Here is a 19007-nt window from a genome sequence, read left to right on the forward strand (position 1 = left end):
GTCAGCTCAGCGCATCACAGCCTCATGTCCCAGCTGGAGTGTGACTCAGCCTTTGACCTTGACCTTTAAGTTGGGCCAGTTATACAACCTCTGCATCCTGGCTCCCCCGGACCAGCTCCCTGACTAGGAAGCCGGGCACAGTGCCCCTGGAGGAGCCCCCAGTGCACACCGGCGACCCCTGGAAGCAGCTCCAGGGCCGTGCAGGGGGGAGGATGGGAGAGTCCTACAGGGCTGCCTGATTTCTCCCAGCAGTGGTGACCTCAGGCCAGGAGGGACCCTTCTTTCAAGATCTCGAGGCACCAGTAGGAGCCATGGACGTCTCAAAACTGCGCAGAATCAGGGCTTCCCACTGTCATCAGCCAAAATGTTCAGAGGCCTCCAAGAGGACTTTGGTGGAAGTGTGTCCATAACGATAGGCGGGGGTGAACCCCAGCTCATGGCGACAGGGTCTCCCTGCGTTCCAGGCGCCGTGCTAAATGCTTCACAGAAACCAACCCGTCAAATCCTCACCACCACCCTTCCAGGCAGGGACATTTAACGTAGGGGGAAACCACGGTTCAGAGATGTCAGGTGGAGCCGTCAAAGTTCCGCAATCCAGGGGACACCAAAGAATCCACGCCTCTGCCAGCTCCCCTCAAGACCTCGTCTGTTGCCCCCCCCCAAGGTCAAGGCCCCACCACGGCAGAGGCAGCAGGAGATTCCAACGTGACTGTGACCAAGCTCCTCCCACCAAGGGGTAGGCTGTATTCCCTCCCCTTGAACTTAAACTGACCATGTGTCCACTCTAACAGAACTAGACTGAAGTGAGAGCCCCAGACGCTGAGAGGCTCTGCGCATGTCCCCCACTGCCATGAGACAACTTCGCTGGGTCTAAGGAGGGAGAAGAGCTGCCCAGCCTAGACTGTCGACCCTGCCCGCCTGCAGACAGCAGAGGGGAGAGCGCCCAGCGCTGCGGCATGGAGGTCTGGAGGCTCCAGCAGAGGACGAAGTGGATGTGGCAAATGTGGGAGGTCTGGTACTTATTACATACGTGTCCTGTCATTTTACAAGTCAAAACAGTATGCCCCTAGCCAGAGCATGAGCTTCCAAGAGGGGCAATACTTCTTCACATCACCCGCACACCACGCCCCCTGCACACAGCAGCGCTTCCTGTGTCAGCAGATAAACACGTAGGAATGAATGATAAGGTACAAAACCGTGCCCCATTTCACCGAAACCCATCCCACCTTAGTGACTTTTGCCACACCTGTGCCTCCTCAATGGATGACCACAACTACTTTAGTAATATTTTAAGCCCATCTTCTTTTGTTTGCAAACAAATGTGACTTGAAGGAGGACCATATTCTACCACTCTCTGTGGAGACTGTATCCCTGGTCACCTGGAAGATAACAGGAAAATAGAGAAGGTGGGGCAAGGCCAAGGGGACCCCACAGAGCAACGCTCAGGCTGGGACAGCCCCGACGCTGGCGAGCTCTGGGGAGCTCTGCACAAAAGACCCTGCTGACAAATGAGCCAAGGTCAGCAATGACTTGACTCATGTGACTGCGGAAACACAGTCACCCCACAATTCACGTTGCCCGAGACAATGTTTTCCTGCCAAAGGGAAGCGCAGAAAGATCATTTTTGGCAGATCTTCCTGACTATTTAAATACCCTGAGCTACCGATTACAACAAGGCAAAAATTCTGTCTGCACATGGATACAAACTTCCAAGAAGTAATGGGACCAAAAAATTAAGTAATGACAATACCACTCATGAGTAACAGTATTAAGACCAACCCAGCAACTTTAACAAAGTGTTACATTTAAAACAGCTGCATAACAGTGTGTAATAAACATATCTATTAAGTCTATAGCCACAGCTCCCACCCCTCCGCTCAGGTCTTGGCAAATTCATTTTCTGACTGCTGACTAATGGATGTCAAAGTCTACTTATGTCACGGCCACGAGATAAGGTGTGTTGCCAAGAGACCCACCCAAATGACTCGCCCCAGCCCATTAGACAGGACCTTCCACAACTCTGCCCACGGCTGGTTCTCTGCCATCACCTTGCCTGACCTTCAATAAATAAATCTTGTCCTAGTGCCCATGCTAGTTAAATGAACTGGGAAAATGAAGAGTACATCTTGTGTCTGTGTGTTTACGTGACTACAGATATGCGTGCATTTGTGGGATAGGTGGCTTGAACCAGGAAGGGGATAAACACAGGGATCTGTTTCATCTAAAGCACAGGCGGCCTTCCTGTGAGATGCATAATGAAGCCAGTAAAGGGCAGGCAGGGCAGTGAGTGAGTGGGGGCATGCAGGGTGGGTGGAGCTTGCAGGGTGGGCGGGGCAGGGTAGGTGGGGCATGCAGGGTGGGTGGGGCATGCAGGGTGGGCGGGGCATACCGAGTGGGCCAGGCATTAAACTCACCTAGATTCAAACTGCTCTTCATACACATGTGCCCATGGCCCTCTCACCCTCTGGCCCTACCTCAAGGGTTTGGAGGAAGATTAAATACAATTAAGATGCCCCATGTGTAACACAGAGCTGACAACAAGCACATTTTCACTCCAGCCACTGATAATTTACCAGACTGTCAGCTCTGTGAGGGTCAGTCTTGTTCCCGGGATAAATATTATTAAATACAATTTGGATGGACATAATGTTCAGGCTTGAGTCACACCTCTTAGTCCAACCTTTAATTTCTTGGTAAAGAAATATCGTAAGTATAAAAAGTGCTTCAGCTTCCCCTGAGATTCTGCGTGAGCTTTCCAAGGGTGGCCTACCGGCCACATGCAGCCCCAGATGTGCTGGGCTCGGGTCACGTGCTTTGGTTTTAAGTGAGGAGGACAGTAGATGACCACCCGGCAGTCACTCTCATTCTTCACGTCTTCTGAACCTGCTCGTATTAGGGGTAGCCGTGAACATACCCCAAACAACCAACCAAAGAAAACCAAACAAACAAATTGGGTCATTTGTAGAGACATGGATGGACCTAGAGACTGTCATGCAGAGTGAAGTAAATCAGAAAGAGAAAAAAAAGTATTGTATATTAACGCATATATGTGGAATCTGAAAAAATTGGTATAGATGATCTTATTTACAGAGCAAAAATAGAGACACAGACGTAGAGAACAAACGTATGGATACCAAGGGGGAAGGGGGGGGTCGGATGAATTGGGAGATTGGGATTGACATATATTCACGATTGATACTATGTATAAAATAGATAACTAATGAGAACCTACTGTATAGCACAGGAAACTCTACTCAATGCTCTGTGGTGACCTAAATGAGAAGGAAATCCAGAACAGAGGGGATATGTGTATGCATATAGCTGATTCACTTTGCCGTACAGCAGAAACTAACACAACATCGTAAAACCACTATACTGCAATAAATATAGTCAATTTAAAAAACGAACAAACAAACGCCCCATTTCCCAGGCCCTGCAGGTGGGAGTGGCTGTTTGACACCCTTCTGGCCAAGGAGGTGTAAGCCGATGTCACTGGGCGGGGCTCCCAGGAAAGCCAGGTCAGGACCAAGCAGCTGGACACGCCTCCACCCGTCACCATCCCCTCCTTCCTGCCTAGAAAGCCTATGTGTTGCTGGAGCTACAGCAACCCTCTTGTTCCCAGGAGCCGGCAAGGAAATCGCAGAGCCTTGGCCCTGAGACAGGGAGGCCGGTGTGCTGCCCGCACTTCCGGTGAAAGTAAAATGCCCCCTCTCTTATTGTAACCAGTACTGCTCAGGTTTTCTATTACATGAAGCCAAACCAATCCCTAACCGACAAACTTGCTAATATTTATAAATCACATTTCGCATAAAAATCTGGATTTTCAGTATGTCTCTTAAAATAGGATGCTCGGGTCCCCCTGGAACCACATTCCTGCCTGGTGATAACAGTTCTGTGCAAAATCCCACTCCCTGACTCGGTCATTTTCAGGGGTACCAGCCCCTGTGGACACTGCAGTTGGGGGCCTGGGTTAAACCATTTTATAGGACATGGAATAGATCCCAGCTCTCAAATTCAATAATGGTAGGTCTCAAACCCTCTGATATACATTGTTGATATTCAAACGTTTTCCTTTTGCCTCTATTCCTGTGACATTTGACATCCACCCCATACATCATGCTCTGGTGGAAGCATGGGTGAGGGGCCTGGAATATTCCCATCCTCCACACCCGCAGCCTCCTGCAGGTGGTCTAGCCACTCCCAGGCCTAGTGTTAAAATGAGTCACCTGTGTCCTTCAAGACAGGCACCTTTGCCTAAGAGGTCACCAAATTCATAAAACAATCAAAAAAAAAAAAAATATATATACACATTCAAATCTGATTTCAAGACCACCAATGTGCTATTCCATAATTAGAGAACCAAAGTCAATAACTTAAAGAAGGTGGGGAGACTCCAGTAGGCCTGCAGTCGGGAGAGGGGGCAGGAAGGGGGCCGGGGGGCAGCATATGAGGATGGCTGGATGGACCTGGGGCCGGGCAGGAAGGGAGGCTGCGGGTAGTAGAAAAGGGTCGGTGTGGGAAAGGGCAGGTGAGGTCAGGAGCCCCGGGCTGGTGGGAAGACTTAGAACCAACATGTCCACACGGCACGCCGCTGCTGCCCTCTGGGTAGACCAGAATCAGGATCGGAACCAGAACCCTCCTCCTCCTTCTCATCACCGCTTCCTGAGGACAGACCCTGTGGCTTCACTGTTCTGAGACACGGAGGGGCGTGGGTCCCCGAGTCCTCGCAGGGACCGCGGCCAGGTCCACGCAGCACTAACTCACATTTCACAGGTGGAGGAAATGAAGCCCAGAGAGGTTGACCAGCTTGGCCCTGACACAGAGCCAGTTAGAGGAGGGGCTGCAGATCAACCCACAGGCTGTCTCCACGTCTTCATCACAGGGTCTGCACCCTTCCGACTTCATTCACAGAAGATGGAATTATCTCAAGGCGATTAGGGGATGTCCTAGGAGAGCCTTGCCTCTTCACAGCTGTGAAACCAACGACTAGTGTCTGTTACAGACAAGAGCTCAGTAACCCTCCCCCACCTGGAGTTATGGACATTACCCACCACCATGTTACAGACAGGAAATGGAGGTTCACGGAGGTGAAATGACTTGCCCAAGGTCACACAGCGTGTATGCGGCAGAGCCAGGTCTGGGACCCCTTCATCCAATTCCAGGCAAAGAATCTCTTCGGTTGTCATTGTTCTCTTTGTCAAAGAGACCCATCCAGCCAGGGCCAACCATGGCACATTTTAGGTTCTCTGGAGGAGCTCAATGAATTGAAATAAATTAATCCTGTGTGGATAAGAAATGACTTCTGCTTGGGTGTCCTCCCCTTAAGGGCGTGAGATGATCAGCCACGGGGCTCCAGCAGAAGAGCTCTAGGACCATGTCAATTACACTACGACTTATCCATTCAATCAACAAACATCCACGGGGGAACAGCCAAGGGCAGCACAGCCAAGAGGACAAGGGACAAGGCCCTGCCCTCAGGGTCTTCCACCGACTAGTGCCATCTGACAGAGCCGCCAAGGATGGAATGTTTTAGATCCACACTATCCAACATGGCAGCCGCCAGCCACACGTGGCAACTGAGCACTTGAAATGTGACCAGTGCAACGGAGGAAAGAAAATTTTAAGGTTAATTTATTTCATTTAGATTTAAATTGCCATTAAGTAGCTAGTGGCTACTGTATTGAGTGCTATGTGGCAGGAGAGACAGAGAATAAGTTAGCTGGTCAAATAAGTGAGATCATTTCAAAGAGTGACCAGTGAGGAGAAGGAAAGTGGCTGAAGTGACCAAGAGGGATGGGGTGGGGCGGGAGGTAGACCCTGGGCTCCGACTGTGGCTGGCTTTCTGCTGAACAGCCACACCTGGCACCTGGGAAGGTCCCAGGGACGAAGCTGTCCCTTGTCACTGCCTTCTGTGTCGCATTAGGGTCAGGAGGGGTTGAGGAACAGAAGTTTCAAAAGCCTCCGATCATTTTCTATGAGGGACGCGCAGTGCTTTCATAACTAGAAAAAATTCTAAGTTTTCTAAACTCCATATTTCTTTAAGCATGCAGCTTTTATTTTTAATAACCCCCAAGAAGAAGCTGACAAGGTAATTACTGCATAGTTCTACTGCTAATTAAGCCATGGAGACACTCTGCAAGAGTGAGATCCCCAAAACTCAGGACTCCGGAGCAAGGGAACGTGCAAGGAACGAAGCCAGGGAGAGCCACGCCATGGAGAAAGCAGGCCGCCACCCCCTCGTCCCCACCCCGCGCTGGGGCGCCAATAGAAGGTTCAGGCAAAGGGATGCCTGAGCCTGGAGTCTGGGGTGGGGATGTGTCTGTGAGTCTGTCTGCAGCTCAGGAGGGGAGTGGATGCCGAGAGGCTTCTCCCTCTCCAGGCCACGAGCAGAGGTGGATCTGTCCCTGCAGAAAGACGCGGTCCCAGCCTCCTCCACACCGACCTGCCAGCCACTCTCGGGCTGACACTGAGATCCTTATCCACGGAGGCCCCGGCCAGCCATCTGGCCAGCGCCAGGCCTCGTCCACTAAGACACTGTGCCTGGTTCCACAGATGCTCACCGAGGCCTCCTGCGGGCGAAGTCTGTGCTGTGCTCCTGGCCTAGGGAGCACGGCCCACCGAGAGTGAGCCCAGAGTCCCAGGTGCTGATGAGAATCACGAGCAAATCGGGACGGAGGAAAGGGATCTGGGCGGTGGGGGCAGGCTAGCTACTCCGTCTCATCAGGTGAACAAAGAGGGCCCCCTGAGGAGGTAAGATCGGCCCGAGACCTGGGCAAGCAGAGATCAGCAGGACCCAGAGGTCCGGAGCTCAGGAGCCAGACAGGTCAGGGCAGGTCCCACACGGGACACACACGGAACTTGTCAGCAGAGACTGAGACCGTGGCTAAGGAATAGGTTCAACGGGGCCCCAGGTATGGTCACCTGCCCCGAACCATCAGCATCACCTGGTCACGTATTAGAAATGCACATCACCGGCACCCACCACAGACAGGCTGAACTGGAAACACTGGGGGGGGGAGGGGGGGGCGGTTAACGACCCTTGCAGGTGATCCTGATACACGCTAGGGTTTGACAATGCAAGAGCTACATCAGCAGTCCTCCAGGGAGATTTTGCCCCCAGGGGACATTTGGCAACGTCTGAGGACATTTTTCGATGGTCACAACCAGGCACTGGGGTGCTACTGTTGTCAGTGGACAGATGCCAGGGAGGCTGCTGAACATCCTACAAGGCACAGGACGGCCTCCAGAGCAGAGAAGGATCCCATTACCAACGTCGACTGTGTTGAGGTTGAGAAACCCGCTCTAGATCAAAGGGTCCCCCACCTGGTTGCACAGCAGAATCTTTAAAAAGACAAATTGCCAGTCCCCACGGAAACATTCTAAACAGCCGTCCAGGATGACTCATGGCTCAGTCTCTGGTCCTGGCATCTGGGAACCAGGGAGAGAGCTGAGAGTGGAGGAAGAAGGCCCTGTGGGAACCCCCATGCGATGGGCTGGGAAGAGGTGCCGCGGGATGCAGGGAAAACCCAGGGAGGAGAGGGTGTCAGGAAGCAGGGGGGGATGAGCGGGCAAGAGCAGTGAAGGGACAAGATGAGGAGGTGACGTGGGTTTGGACCAGAAGAAGGTCCACATGGGACCAACGCCAGGGAAGAGCCCATCCCATGGCCTGAGGGCTAATGGAACGAGAAAAAGCAAAACTTCTCCTCGCGAGTGTGAACCCCTCAGAGGGAGGCAAGGTGATGGGATGCCGAGTTGCCTTTTTTAAATTTTAAGTTTTGGGGAAAATCTTAACCATGCTTGTGGGTACAGAGTAAGGATTTGCAGTGAAGAACCCTGTGAAGCTGCCAAAAGAATCGTGAATGGAGTAACGACGTGGAAAGAGCATTAGGGTGACCCTCTGGGGAGATCTTTCCTCCCTGCCACGCAGTCCCTGGCCGCTGAGAGATTTAACGCACTAATAAGGCCACGAAAAGATGCTCACGCTCACCAGCAATCAAAGAGCCACAAATAAACACGAGACACCCCCTGTCACCCTTCGCATGAGAGAAAACCAGATGGATGACCTCAGGTGCTGGCAAGGCTTTGGGGAACGGGTGCACTCAGATTCTGAAGACGCATCGATGGTCCATTTTCCAGGAGGATGCAATATCAGAAAAATTTTAAATGTGAGTCTCCTGTGACCCAGACATACCCTAGAGAAAATTCACAAAGGAACCCAAGGAGGCTTTGCCTGGATGACCACTGCTGTGTTGCTTGTAATAGTTAAAAACTGGAAACACAAATATCTAATAGCTCAACTGAGAAAAATATATTCCCTGGGACACTATGTGGTTATTAAGAAAGGGAGATCTCCGAGACCCAGTGTTGAGTAGAAACCCAAATCGAAGAACCTTCCATACAGTGTGTTACCACTTGAGTTCTTTTAAATGCCTTTCCCCAAAAACCTGTAGATACAAACATGTTGGAAAAGGTCCAGATGCTCCACCGAACTCATCACAGAGATAACCTCTGGAGAGTGACAGAAAGGGGTGTCATTGCTTACCTTTCCCATAATGTTCTGAGTTTTTGTGGTGAGGATATTGATGCATTAAGGATGCATTTTGGAGGGGGAAAGGGTACATGCAACCTTGGGCTGTTTTTATAAAACCACAGAATCTAGATGGAAGGAGGTGACGCTTCTATCTGACTTTGCACCGGGTTATTCCACAGCTGGCTCTTGAGCTTCACATTTCAGGAGCAGCCCTTTAGAGCAGCAGGTGGACAAATGCGAGAGGTCCTACAGGGCAAGGGAGTTGAAGGGCTGGGACTCTTCAACCTAGTGAAGAAATGACTCAGGTGGGTGCGATAACTAACTCACAACACCAGACTCTCTGAAAACCCAGGTAACATGCATCATGAGAAGATCACATCAGAACTGACTGATAGCAGACCTTCCCAAACCATTTGAAAAAGACTTTTTAAATGGGTCTGCCCAAAGAGAAGCATGCACTGCATCAAAAAGAAGTGAGTCTCCCATCAAAAGAGGCATGCGAACACATGCCAAGCCAACCAAGCAAAGCAGTTGTAGAAAATGTTCCCCTAATCCACCCTTCCCGCTTCAAGCTCCCAGGTCGCTTCCAACTTGAAGATTCTGAATCTCTTTCTACCAGAACTCCTGTGCTTAACACAATCCTTAAATACTTCATTGATTTTTGCTTTTTAGTGAGGTTCTACCACTCACAGAATTATATCTACTAGAGACTTTTTTACCTCAGGCATCTGCTCGCTGGGTCCCATTTTGAGCATCTGAACCAGAGACTAACTCGGGCTTTCAGCCTCCCGTGGTATCACTTAATCACGGACATCCAAGCCCTTCCACCTCTCTCCCAGGTGGACCGGCACGAGACACCTGTCAAGCCCTCCGTTTCCACCCACGGAGGCATCAACTCACAGACAGCCAAAAAGCTAAATCCTCCATAATTCCTGTTTCAAGTTTGCTTCCTTTTACTGTCAGGGAGACAAAAGGAGCTGAAAAGGATTTTCTCATGACGAGCCACTCAACTTCCATAATTGCAACAATCATGGATGTGCATCTTCAACACAGAGAAAACCAATCCATCATGGAGAGCTGAGGGCTTAATCCCCGATTTCTAATAAATGGATTAATTAAAGCCTTAAGGGTCTGCATATAGCTGCCTCTGCTTGAAACTCCAAGGAAATTAACTTGCCCTCCCAGATATAAAAAAAGCCAGGGATCTCCTCCGGTGGGTACCTTAGTTTGACCAAATGACAGTGTCAATAGTCCTAACAAAGAAATCTTACAAGCCTTGCATGGGTTTATTGTTTAAAATTTCAGATTGGGCCCTGGCGCCCACAGAGCTGCCTTTAACCGGTCTTTCTTTGCAGTTAAATAGTGAAGCTCCTCTGTGTTCCAGCGAAGTGAAGGAATCCCTCCCCACAAAGCCGCTTCACCCCAGCCCCAGGGAGTATCTGGAGTTTTATGCCCACCATTTAGCGTGATCAAGTCCCCATCTGGGGTCAGTGAATTTAGAGAGGGACAATCCTCAAAGGAAGGTAAGAGCAACTTATTGTCAAAACAGAACCTGTGACAGGATGGTGCTTCTCTAAGATTCGAATGGACTCCTGTGGCGTGATACCAAAACACCAGCTTTGATTCTTTTTTTGAACCCTACATTTCAGAAGCAAAGACTTCTCCCTGTGAAGTGAAAATTGCCTTCTGGTGGAGAAAGGTTTTAATGATCACTTTGCTTCCTGCGTCTCCATGGTGACGGGGCGCACAGCCCACCTCCCACCACCCCCCCCCCCCTCCTGCTTTATTAGGCCTTTCTTCCTCTTTGGAAAGTAATCAATCGAGCCGTATAGACTCCTTTGTGACCGGATTTATCACCTAAACAATCGACGCTGCCGCGGGGGGTGGGGAAATGAACGAAGTCCATATAATTTAATGAAATCAGGCTCCGTCCTGGCGCACGCATGCCCTTCATCTCCCAGTGGCGGCTCTGCCAGCACACCTGTCCCGGGAGGCGGGCGGGCGCGCCCAGGTGCGCCAGGCCCCGCCGACTTGGGCGCTCCGCGGAACCCCTCTGCGCGGCGGCCGCATAAGCGCTGCCCTGCCCGGGCGGGGGATGCCCCAGCCGGGCCGCCGGAGCCACCGGAGCTGGGGCCGCGGGGGAGGGAAGCAGAGCTCGGAGCCGGCGCTGGTAGAGGCGGCCACAGGTCTGACTCCCAGCCCCCAGCTGGTCAGCACCCAAAGAAGGGAAGCCCCTCGGAGGGGCCAGCAGAGCCCACCAACCCGCAAGGAGGGCAGATGCGGAGTCCTCCCCGGACAAAGGGCTCCACCGCCTTACGGCGAGCCTGAGCGACCGGGTCCTGCCGCGGCTCCGCAAAGGCAGCCCCGGCGCGCAGCAGCGCCGGGGACTTGCGCCCAGCGCCCCCTGCCCCGGCCCTCCCCGCCCTCCCCCGCCCACCCCGTTACCTGGGTTCTCCCCGGCGTCCGCGGAGGAGGTGGCCGAGGAGTCGGTGAGGACGCTGGGGTCACTCTGCGAGCGGCCCCGCGACACGAGGCAGCCGCTCCCGTCCTCGGACGCGGCCATGGGCCCGGCCGGCGCGGGGGCAAGTTGGAGGGAGCCGCGTGTAATCAGAGCATCCGAGGAGGCCAAGGTCACTGGCCAGGGGACTGGAGGGGGCGTCTTTTTAAAAAAGGAAAATCAAAAAGGACAGGGAAAGGGAAGAAGCCGGAGGACGAGGCCGGGGCTGGCTTCAGGGCGGTGAGACAATAGCCTCGCGGCTGCAGCCAGGCGCATCCCGGCGTGCGCGGCCTCGCTCTGTTATTTATTCGTGTTTATTCCCATTCTTCAGTCTATATTCCAGGAAAAAAAAAAAAAAGTTGAACCAGGAAATAAAAACTTTTTCTTGTCAGTGTTTATTGCGTGCTTGGGGCAGGGGGTGATGCCCGAGAATTTCTGGGGGCGCTCCCTCCCCCCACCCCACCTCCCACCCCCCGGGGGAAAAAAAAGGAAAAAAGAAGAGTCTTTGCTCTGGCGATTGCTTTAATCTGAAAGCTGTTCTTGGAGCATCTGTTGGAAAACATTAGGATTCTCCCATCATGCCGCGCGAGAGGAGCCTGACGTCACGAGAGAGGGGAGCGAGAGCCAGCGTGGGGATGGGGCGGGGTCTCAGATACCTGAACTGCACGCTGCCCGCCCCGAGGTGGGGGGGGCTGAATCCTGAGTTCTGAACCGCCCACTCCCACCGCAGCCGCGCTCTGGAAACAAGGATTCCACATCCCGCTTCCTCCGGCTCCCAGCTGGCGGGGAGGAGACCCTGAGGGTGCCTCCCTCGGAGGTCAGGGCCTAATCTCCCCAAGCAGCTTCAGGCAGAGGTTTCCCGGGCCCTTCCTCTCTCGGGGATCTGGAGGCCACCGTGGGATGGGGGGTGGGGCACTCCGGAGCTGTCCCCGCCCACCATAGCCACCTCCCCACTGCCCAGCCCTCCTTCCCCCAGGCCCTCAGCCCCTCGCGGTGGAGGAGAGAGGCAGAGGGGCACCTGGCACCTTCCAGGGAGGCCTCCCCCAGATTCCTTGATGGAGTTGATGAGACCAGGCAAGGGAGGTGACACCGCCTAGGGCTGCCACTTACAGAGGCGTCCCCCAAGGGGCTAATGAGCAATTCTAACCCTTCTAGATGATGGTGTGGGAGAAACAGAGGCAACTCCCACATCTCCAGCTAAGGCTCGGGGCGGGAGGACGATGAAGAAAAGGGAGGCCCAGTAAAGGACACAGAAAGGGGAGCTGTGTCACACAGCCTGGGCTCAGAAGGGGGCCAGACCCCCAGGTGGCAGGGCCACAGGGACGCTGGCGGAGGGTGCACCCAGCCCCGGCCTTGCTGTGCGGAGAAGCTCCGACGGGCAGGATCCCGTCTCAGCCCCTCAAGCCACCCCAGGTAGAGGGTGTGCTCTCAGCCCCACTGTGGGTGATGAAAACAACCGGGGCTCAGAGGAGCCTGCCAGGGGTCCTGACGCTGGGCAGGGGCTGGGGACCGTCCTGGGGCGGCTTCTTCGTATCCGGGCTGGGGTGCAGGGGGAGCACCTGGCCGTGTTGGGTGAACCCCAGTGAAGGGCCAGGGACAGCACTGAGATGTGGGGAAATGCGGGTCCTCCCTGCACGTGGAGCTTTGGGCTCTTAGCAGCGGTCCCCTCACAGAAAGAAAGCCTGCCTGCCTGCCTGCCTGCCTCCCTCCCTCCCTCCCTCCCAATAATCCGCAGAGTCCAGCGTGCGCTGAGCACCACGGGCACTGGGGATCCAGATGCAGAAACAGCCGCAATGGGTCTTCCAGTGGCCGGGGAGGACAGAGCCGAGAATGGCCACCAATAAGTCAATACATGTCCCCCCCCCAAAATACTTCACTGCAGTTATCAACACATACCATGAAACAAAGAGCAAACCGGTAGGAAGTTTTACTAAATACTTTTTATCCACGTAAAACTGTGCTGCACGGTGACACAACCTGGCTCTGGGGCGGGGTGGGGCATCATCTCTTCCTCACGCACCTCTGAGGTGTGAGCTACTGTAGCCTCCACCTGAGAGGTGAGGGCAACTCAGAGAGGCGAGCGCACCTGCCTGGGCCACAAGCCAGGACAGGCAGGGCCGAGGCTCCCGGCCCGAGGTCTCTCCAAGCGTGTCCTCCGGCAGCCCCCGAGAGCCGTGCCGAGTCCCGGCCCAAACACAGGCAGGTCTCAGGAAGCCCCCAGCCACGCCATCAGTACGTCCCACGCCTGCGTGAGGAGGCCTGAGGTAGGCCGGCCAGCAGCGGATACAGAGATGGACCAGCGGGTGGGGGGGGCGGATGGCAGCCCAGGGGCACGTGCGAGAGGAGAGCAGAAGAGGGGTGGCCGCAGCGGCTTCCGGCTGTCTGTCCCCCATCCCTACGCTTCAGGGCCTCCCCTACTCAGAACCTGTACTGCTACGGACCTAAGATTTTTCTTTAAATCAATCTGCCCTTAAATGCATTTTAAAGGAAACCATCACTCCAGCGATAGGAATGCAGCCTCCCTGTCGGGTGTGGGGAGGACGAAGAACACAAGAATTGTCTACAGACGCCAACATCCCTTAATGCCTCGCCCGTGTACGTACCACCTAAAACCATTTTGAGTCCCTTCGGACAGTCTACACGGCTGTACCCATTCGCCCACTCCCCCTAACTGTATGGTGGGGCTTAAAGGCATAGAAAAGCATAAGGCTTAGCATTTGCTCCAGGAGTTCACGTGGAGGTGAGGGACAGAAGACAAAGGTGACCACCAAATATGTTAGTTCTTCAGCATATATGTTGGCACAATATATTTTTTTTAATTTTTAATTGCTTAGTTTCTTTTAATTTAATTTATTTATTTATTTATTTATTTTGGCTGTGTTGGGTCTTCGTTGCTGTGCGAGGGCTTTCTCTAGTTGCGGCAAGTGGGGACCACTCCTCATCGCGGTGCGCGGGCCTCTCACTATCGCGGCCTCTCGTTGCGGAGCACAGGCTCCAGACGCGCAGGCTCAGTGATTGTGGCTCACGGGCCCAGCTGCTCCGCGGCATGTGGGATCTTCCCAGACCAGGGCTCGAACCCGTGTCCCCTGCACTGGCAGGCAGACTCTCAACCACTGCGCCGCCTGGGAAGGCCCTGTTGGCACAATATTGATTTGAGTTGGTTAGAGATGGAGCTGGTCATTATATTTTTCTCTGGCTTTGAAATGATCCATAATAAAAATAGTTTGAGGTTTAAAAACATGAGTGACCCCACCTCTACTGATCAGTAGAAATAAAAATCTGGTGAACTGCCTGCAGGAGAGACTCGGGCCGTCCAAGTTATCCACGCCCAGACCAGGGCCGGCTGGAGGCCTGGGAAGATGTGGCCCACAAGGGGTGCAGAAGGCTACTGTCCGCAGGTCCCAGCCTGGAGGATCCCGAGGGGGTCTTTATTTATCCATGATAAACGGATAAATAAAATGTGGTGTATACATCCAATGTAACATTATTCACTCATGAAAAGGAATAAAATACTGATACCTGCTGCAATATGGGTGAACCTTGAAAGTGTTCCAAGTGAAAGAAGCCAGTCACACTCACACACACAAAAATATACATGTATATACTATATGATTCCACTATGTGAAATGTCCACAGAGACGGAAGGCAGATTAGTGGTTACCTAGGGCAGGGAGGGGGCACGGGGGCAAACGGAGTGACTGCTCATGAGTAAGGGGTTTCTTTTTTGGGGTGATAGAAAGGTTCTAAGTGTTTTAAAATAAGATTATGGTGATGGGGCTCCCCTGGTGGCGCAGTGGTTGAGAATCTGCCTGCCAATGCAGGGGACACGGGTTCGAGCCCTGGTCTGGGAAGATCCCACATGCCGCGGAGCAACTAAGCCCGTGAGCCACAATCACTGAGCCTGTGCGTCTGGAGCCTGTGCTCCGCAACAAGAGAGGCCGCGATAGTGAGAGGCCCGCGCACCGCGATGAAGAGTGGCCCCCGCTTGCCGCAACTAGAGAAAAGCCCTCGCACAGAAACGAAGACCCAACACAGCCAAAAATAAATAAATAAATAAATTAAAAAAAAAAAAAAAAAGATTATGGTGATGGTTTCACCACTCTGTAAATATACCAAAAGCTATGGAATTTTTACACTTTAAACAGGTGACCTTTATGGTTCATAAAGTATTTCAATAAGGCCGTTTTAAAAAACAAAACCAGGTACACAGAGGCACCTGGGCTGAGCTTTTGATTTGAAGAATGAGTGGGTTCCGCCTCTCACCTCTGCTAGGCACAATCACACTTCAACCTCCCCTGTCCCTGCCCTGGGCTCCGAATCAGACTGAAGCCCTCCCAGGGGTCACCCTTCTGGTCCCTGATCAGAAACCCAAAGCCATTTGCTGACTCTGGGCAGCCCTGACAGCCTCAACACAGCTGCCTCAAAGAACTACAAAGATGGCGAAGCCTGTAAAATTCGTTCATCCCTTCTGAAAACACGAAGTGGTGAAGGAAAGGGAGGACCTTCCTCTGCCCAGGGCAGTCGTGGTGGGGACACCACGGCGGAGGTGACTCTCAGGCTGGCAGAGCCACCCGTACACGCAGACGTGCCCCTTGTTAGCAGGTGTGTGGAAAAAGGACCACACAGAGGTCCAATCCCGCCCACAGGCGTCTCCAGAGTTGGTTTCCTTCTTACACAAAGTGCAGATGAAAAATACAAAAGCTGTCAATCACTAGGCTGTACACCTGAAACTTATAGAATATTGTACATCAACTATACCTCAATTTTAAAAAGATGCAGATTATTACCATCCATCAAATATTTCCTGAGTATCTATTTTGTGACAAAACTTAAGATTTTTCTGGGAATACCACAATAAACAAGATGTTATTGGACCCTGAATTCTCAGAGCTCGTGATCTTGCAGAGAAGAGAGGATTCAGAACTAAGCAATCGATCAATCCATTGGTTTCAGTGAACACAGAGTGAGGGATGCCCAACCTGGGTGGGCAGAGCCTGGTCTGAGGAAGTGATGCTCTTTCTGAAACTGAAGTCTCAGTGGGATTAATCAGACAAGTCAAGGAGGCAGAGGGAACTGTCGGGGCAAAGGCCATGAGGTGGGAGCAGCACAGAGCTCTGAAGTCCCCAGAAAGAGGCCAGGGTGTGAGCTAGGCTGGAGGAGGGGGTGTGGACCCAGTCCACGCCGTGTCTTGTGGTCCTTGTCATGAGCACGGTGAAAGCCAAGTGCTGAAGGCAGAAGTGGGTCTCCAGAGGATTCCTGCAGCTGGCGACACAGAAGGGACCCCAGCTGAGGGAGGGACAAAAGGGCACGTGCTGTGGGTCCCACAGGCCCTCTGGTACCAGCCGCAGGCTGGGGACCCCTCTCTGGAACTGTGATTCCTCATCTTAGAAAGAGCATGGTCACTCCCGCCCGGCCGTTCCCAGGGGTCACGTGGCAAGAGCTGGACCAGTGCTAGCGGTGCTCTCGGAGACCCCTCGCGTGTCGACGACCCCTGCAGAGCTGACGGCCCAAGGACCTGGGACCCCACCAGGTTGCCACCATGAGTTCAGGGATCTCTGTCAGGCAGAAGCCTGGGGCATTGCAGGTGCCCAGGAAGCGGGTATCCGTTGACCGAATCAATGATTGCGCACAGGGGTGTCGACGCATCGCTGCTCCAAAAGTGGGGGGCTCAGCATCCTCAGGAGCCACATCAGCTCCTGCCCTCCAGACCTGAGGTTTCTCCTGAGGCTCCAGGGACCCCTCCTTACCTGTCACAGAACAGAATTAAACCTGCAAACTCAAACGCTTAAAAAGAACTGCTCCAGCCGCGGTCTCTGTCCAAGCTCTTAGGGAACCAATGGAAGAGGGTCCAGAGGGCATCCCCCAGGGTGGGGACTGGAGGCCAAAGGAGAGGGAAGGGTGAAGACAAAGCAGGTCCCACGGAGCCCACGGTGAGGAGGGGAGCCCCGCCCTCTGCTGGTCACAGATGGAACTACGCCCCACAATGGCCCGTGGGACCTTCCCCTGACCTGAGGGCTGACCTAGCCTTGAACTTGGCTTCTTTTCCCCTTTGACCTTGGTGGGGTTTCCATCAGCAGCCTTGCCCATAAAGCTACCCAGGGTGGTGCTCAATGCAATACCAGACATGGCTCTTTTCTAAACACGCCCAACTCTTCTAAAACAAAAGCCTCCATGTCACCAACCATGGTCCCCGCCCTGAAAGGCATCAGAAGCCAGAGCTGGCCTGAGAAACGGCCGTGGGTGTCCCCAGGCTTAGCCCTCCTCAGAGTGTCTTCCGCGCTCAGGCTGTCTAGAGCCGGAGTCTAAGACCCGGGCACGAGAGGGGGTTCCATTACTTCCTAACTGTGTGTCCCCTCTAAGCCCACGTGTGAGTGGGTGAAGGGCCTCCCTCGTAGGGTGCTGGCATTCGGTCCCAGCACTCGGGACACAAAAAGTCCTCTGGTGCAAGACGCTGGCCTTCTGATGTCTTACGTGCCCCGAGCACATCCAGGCCGCCGGCAGGGCCCCATAGGATGGCAGTGATGGAGGCAGAAGAATATGGAGCAAGAAGCCGAACCAGGGGAGGGATGGGGGCGCCCTCTGCAGGAAGGACAGAAAACAGCACCAGGCAGCTCCTGCTTCTGGGTGTCAGGGGTGCGTTGGAGCACAAAGCCGAAAGTCTCAGGGGACCTCCCATCCTGGGTACATCCTATACACCTCCCTTGTTGGAGGATGCGTGTGCCCTGTTTCTAGCTAATGAAGGGAGTGGGCTGGCTTCCTCTGTGGGAAACACCGCTGACGGACGGACGGAGAGACACACAGAAAAGGCAGCTGTCACCATCACCCTGGCAGGTGCTGATGGCAGCGTGCCTGACTCCTGTCCGAGTGTCCTGCGGGGTCTGGAGCTCCAGCAGCCACCCTGTGACCCTGGAGTGACACACGTTGAGGATGGGATGCCAACAACTGTGGAGAAAGGGATTCTGAAAGACGTGGATGATTAGAATTTAATAATAAATAAAAGGGCAAACTGGCAATGCTCTTCAGCAGTCATGCTCACCGCCCCGACGGTCCAGCCACTTGACTCTGACTTTTAAAAGAAGATAATTCATGTTTAAATAACGGTCATTGTCACCCAGACACTTTCTCTTTCCTCCAATTCAACGTGTACACTGTAGTATGTTTACTGGATTTCTGTTCTAAAGGGACTTGTTTCCTCTCCCTTGGGAGACCCCAGAGCTGGGCTTACTGCCTCACCACACACGGATTTATGTCTCTAACACCCCATCGCAGGAACGGGAGACAAAGTCTTTTACCGTGTCACAGTTCAAACACGGCATCCGGCCCGACCCATAAATTACAGAAAATCCATAGCACCAGGTTTACAGTACTTTAAACTTTTAAAAATACTTCCTAAGTTCCTTGGCTGGAGCGATAATTCCAAGGATCCACTTGTGCACACCTATAAACAATGATGGCTGTGTCCGTATTTTCATAGAAGCTGTGATCGCTTTCAGAGCCTACATTTCCCTAACCTGCTGGGCAGTTTAAAGTTGGTGGCTCCGCTGGGATTTCACGGGGGGAGGGGCAGTTATTTAGGCAGTTATATCCTGGTGCGCTCACCAGTTCCCATTCCGGAATACTAACAATAGTGCCAGTGACTTCCACGGCAGATGGGGGAACAGCATCCATTTCTGTGTTTAGTGGAGGTTACATCCGCCCATCAACTTGGGGTGCAGCAGAGATTACTCCTGGCACTTCACGCAGCAGTTTTGGGGGGCCTCTGACCCTCCTGGTTCATTCAAGGGCTACCTGGGGGACCATGGTATAAAAGGGAACCCCAGGATTTTAGGGGAATGGGCCCTGGGGGTCTGTTGGCAGGAGAGAGTGGAGGGGCAGAAATCTAGAGTGGGGTTGGTTCTGGCTCCGACCAGAACCTGGAACACACAGCAAAGACGGGGGGCTGGCCCTGCATTCGGAAAGGCATGGGTCTGAAGACCACAC

At 53.3% G+C, this 19007-nt stretch overlaps 1 protein-coding gene across 5 annotated transcripts in view; it reads right to left on the minus strand.

The window, feature by feature from the left end:
* The window catches only part of PHACTR3 (phosphatase and actin regulator 3), a 224610-nt gene that overhangs the window by 192644 nt on the left and 12959 nt on the right, over window positions 1-19007 (minus strand). Inside the window, exon 1 of one of the 5 annotated variants that reach the window (XM_036824248.1) lies at window positions 10976-11506. The exons of 2 other annotated variants lie outside the window; for them this stretch is intronic. In XM_036824248.1, the coding sequence (XP_036680143.1) occupies window positions 10976-11093 (118 nt within the window). In that variant the 5' untranslated portion in view covers window positions 11094-11506. Of the gene's footprint in view, window positions 1-10975; window positions 11507-19007 lie in introns of those variants that run through there. 2 more of the 5 variants (XM_036824250.1, XM_036824251.1) reach the window with 2 other exon arrangements.

This window comes from Balaenoptera musculus, chromosome 15 (assembly GCF_009873245.2).
Source record: "Balaenoptera musculus isolate JJ_BM4_2016_0621 chromosome 15, mBalMus1.pri.v3, whole genome shotgun sequence".
Lineage (NCBI taxonomy): Eukaryota > Metazoa > Chordata > Mammalia > Artiodactyla > Balaenopteridae > Balaenoptera > Balaenoptera musculus.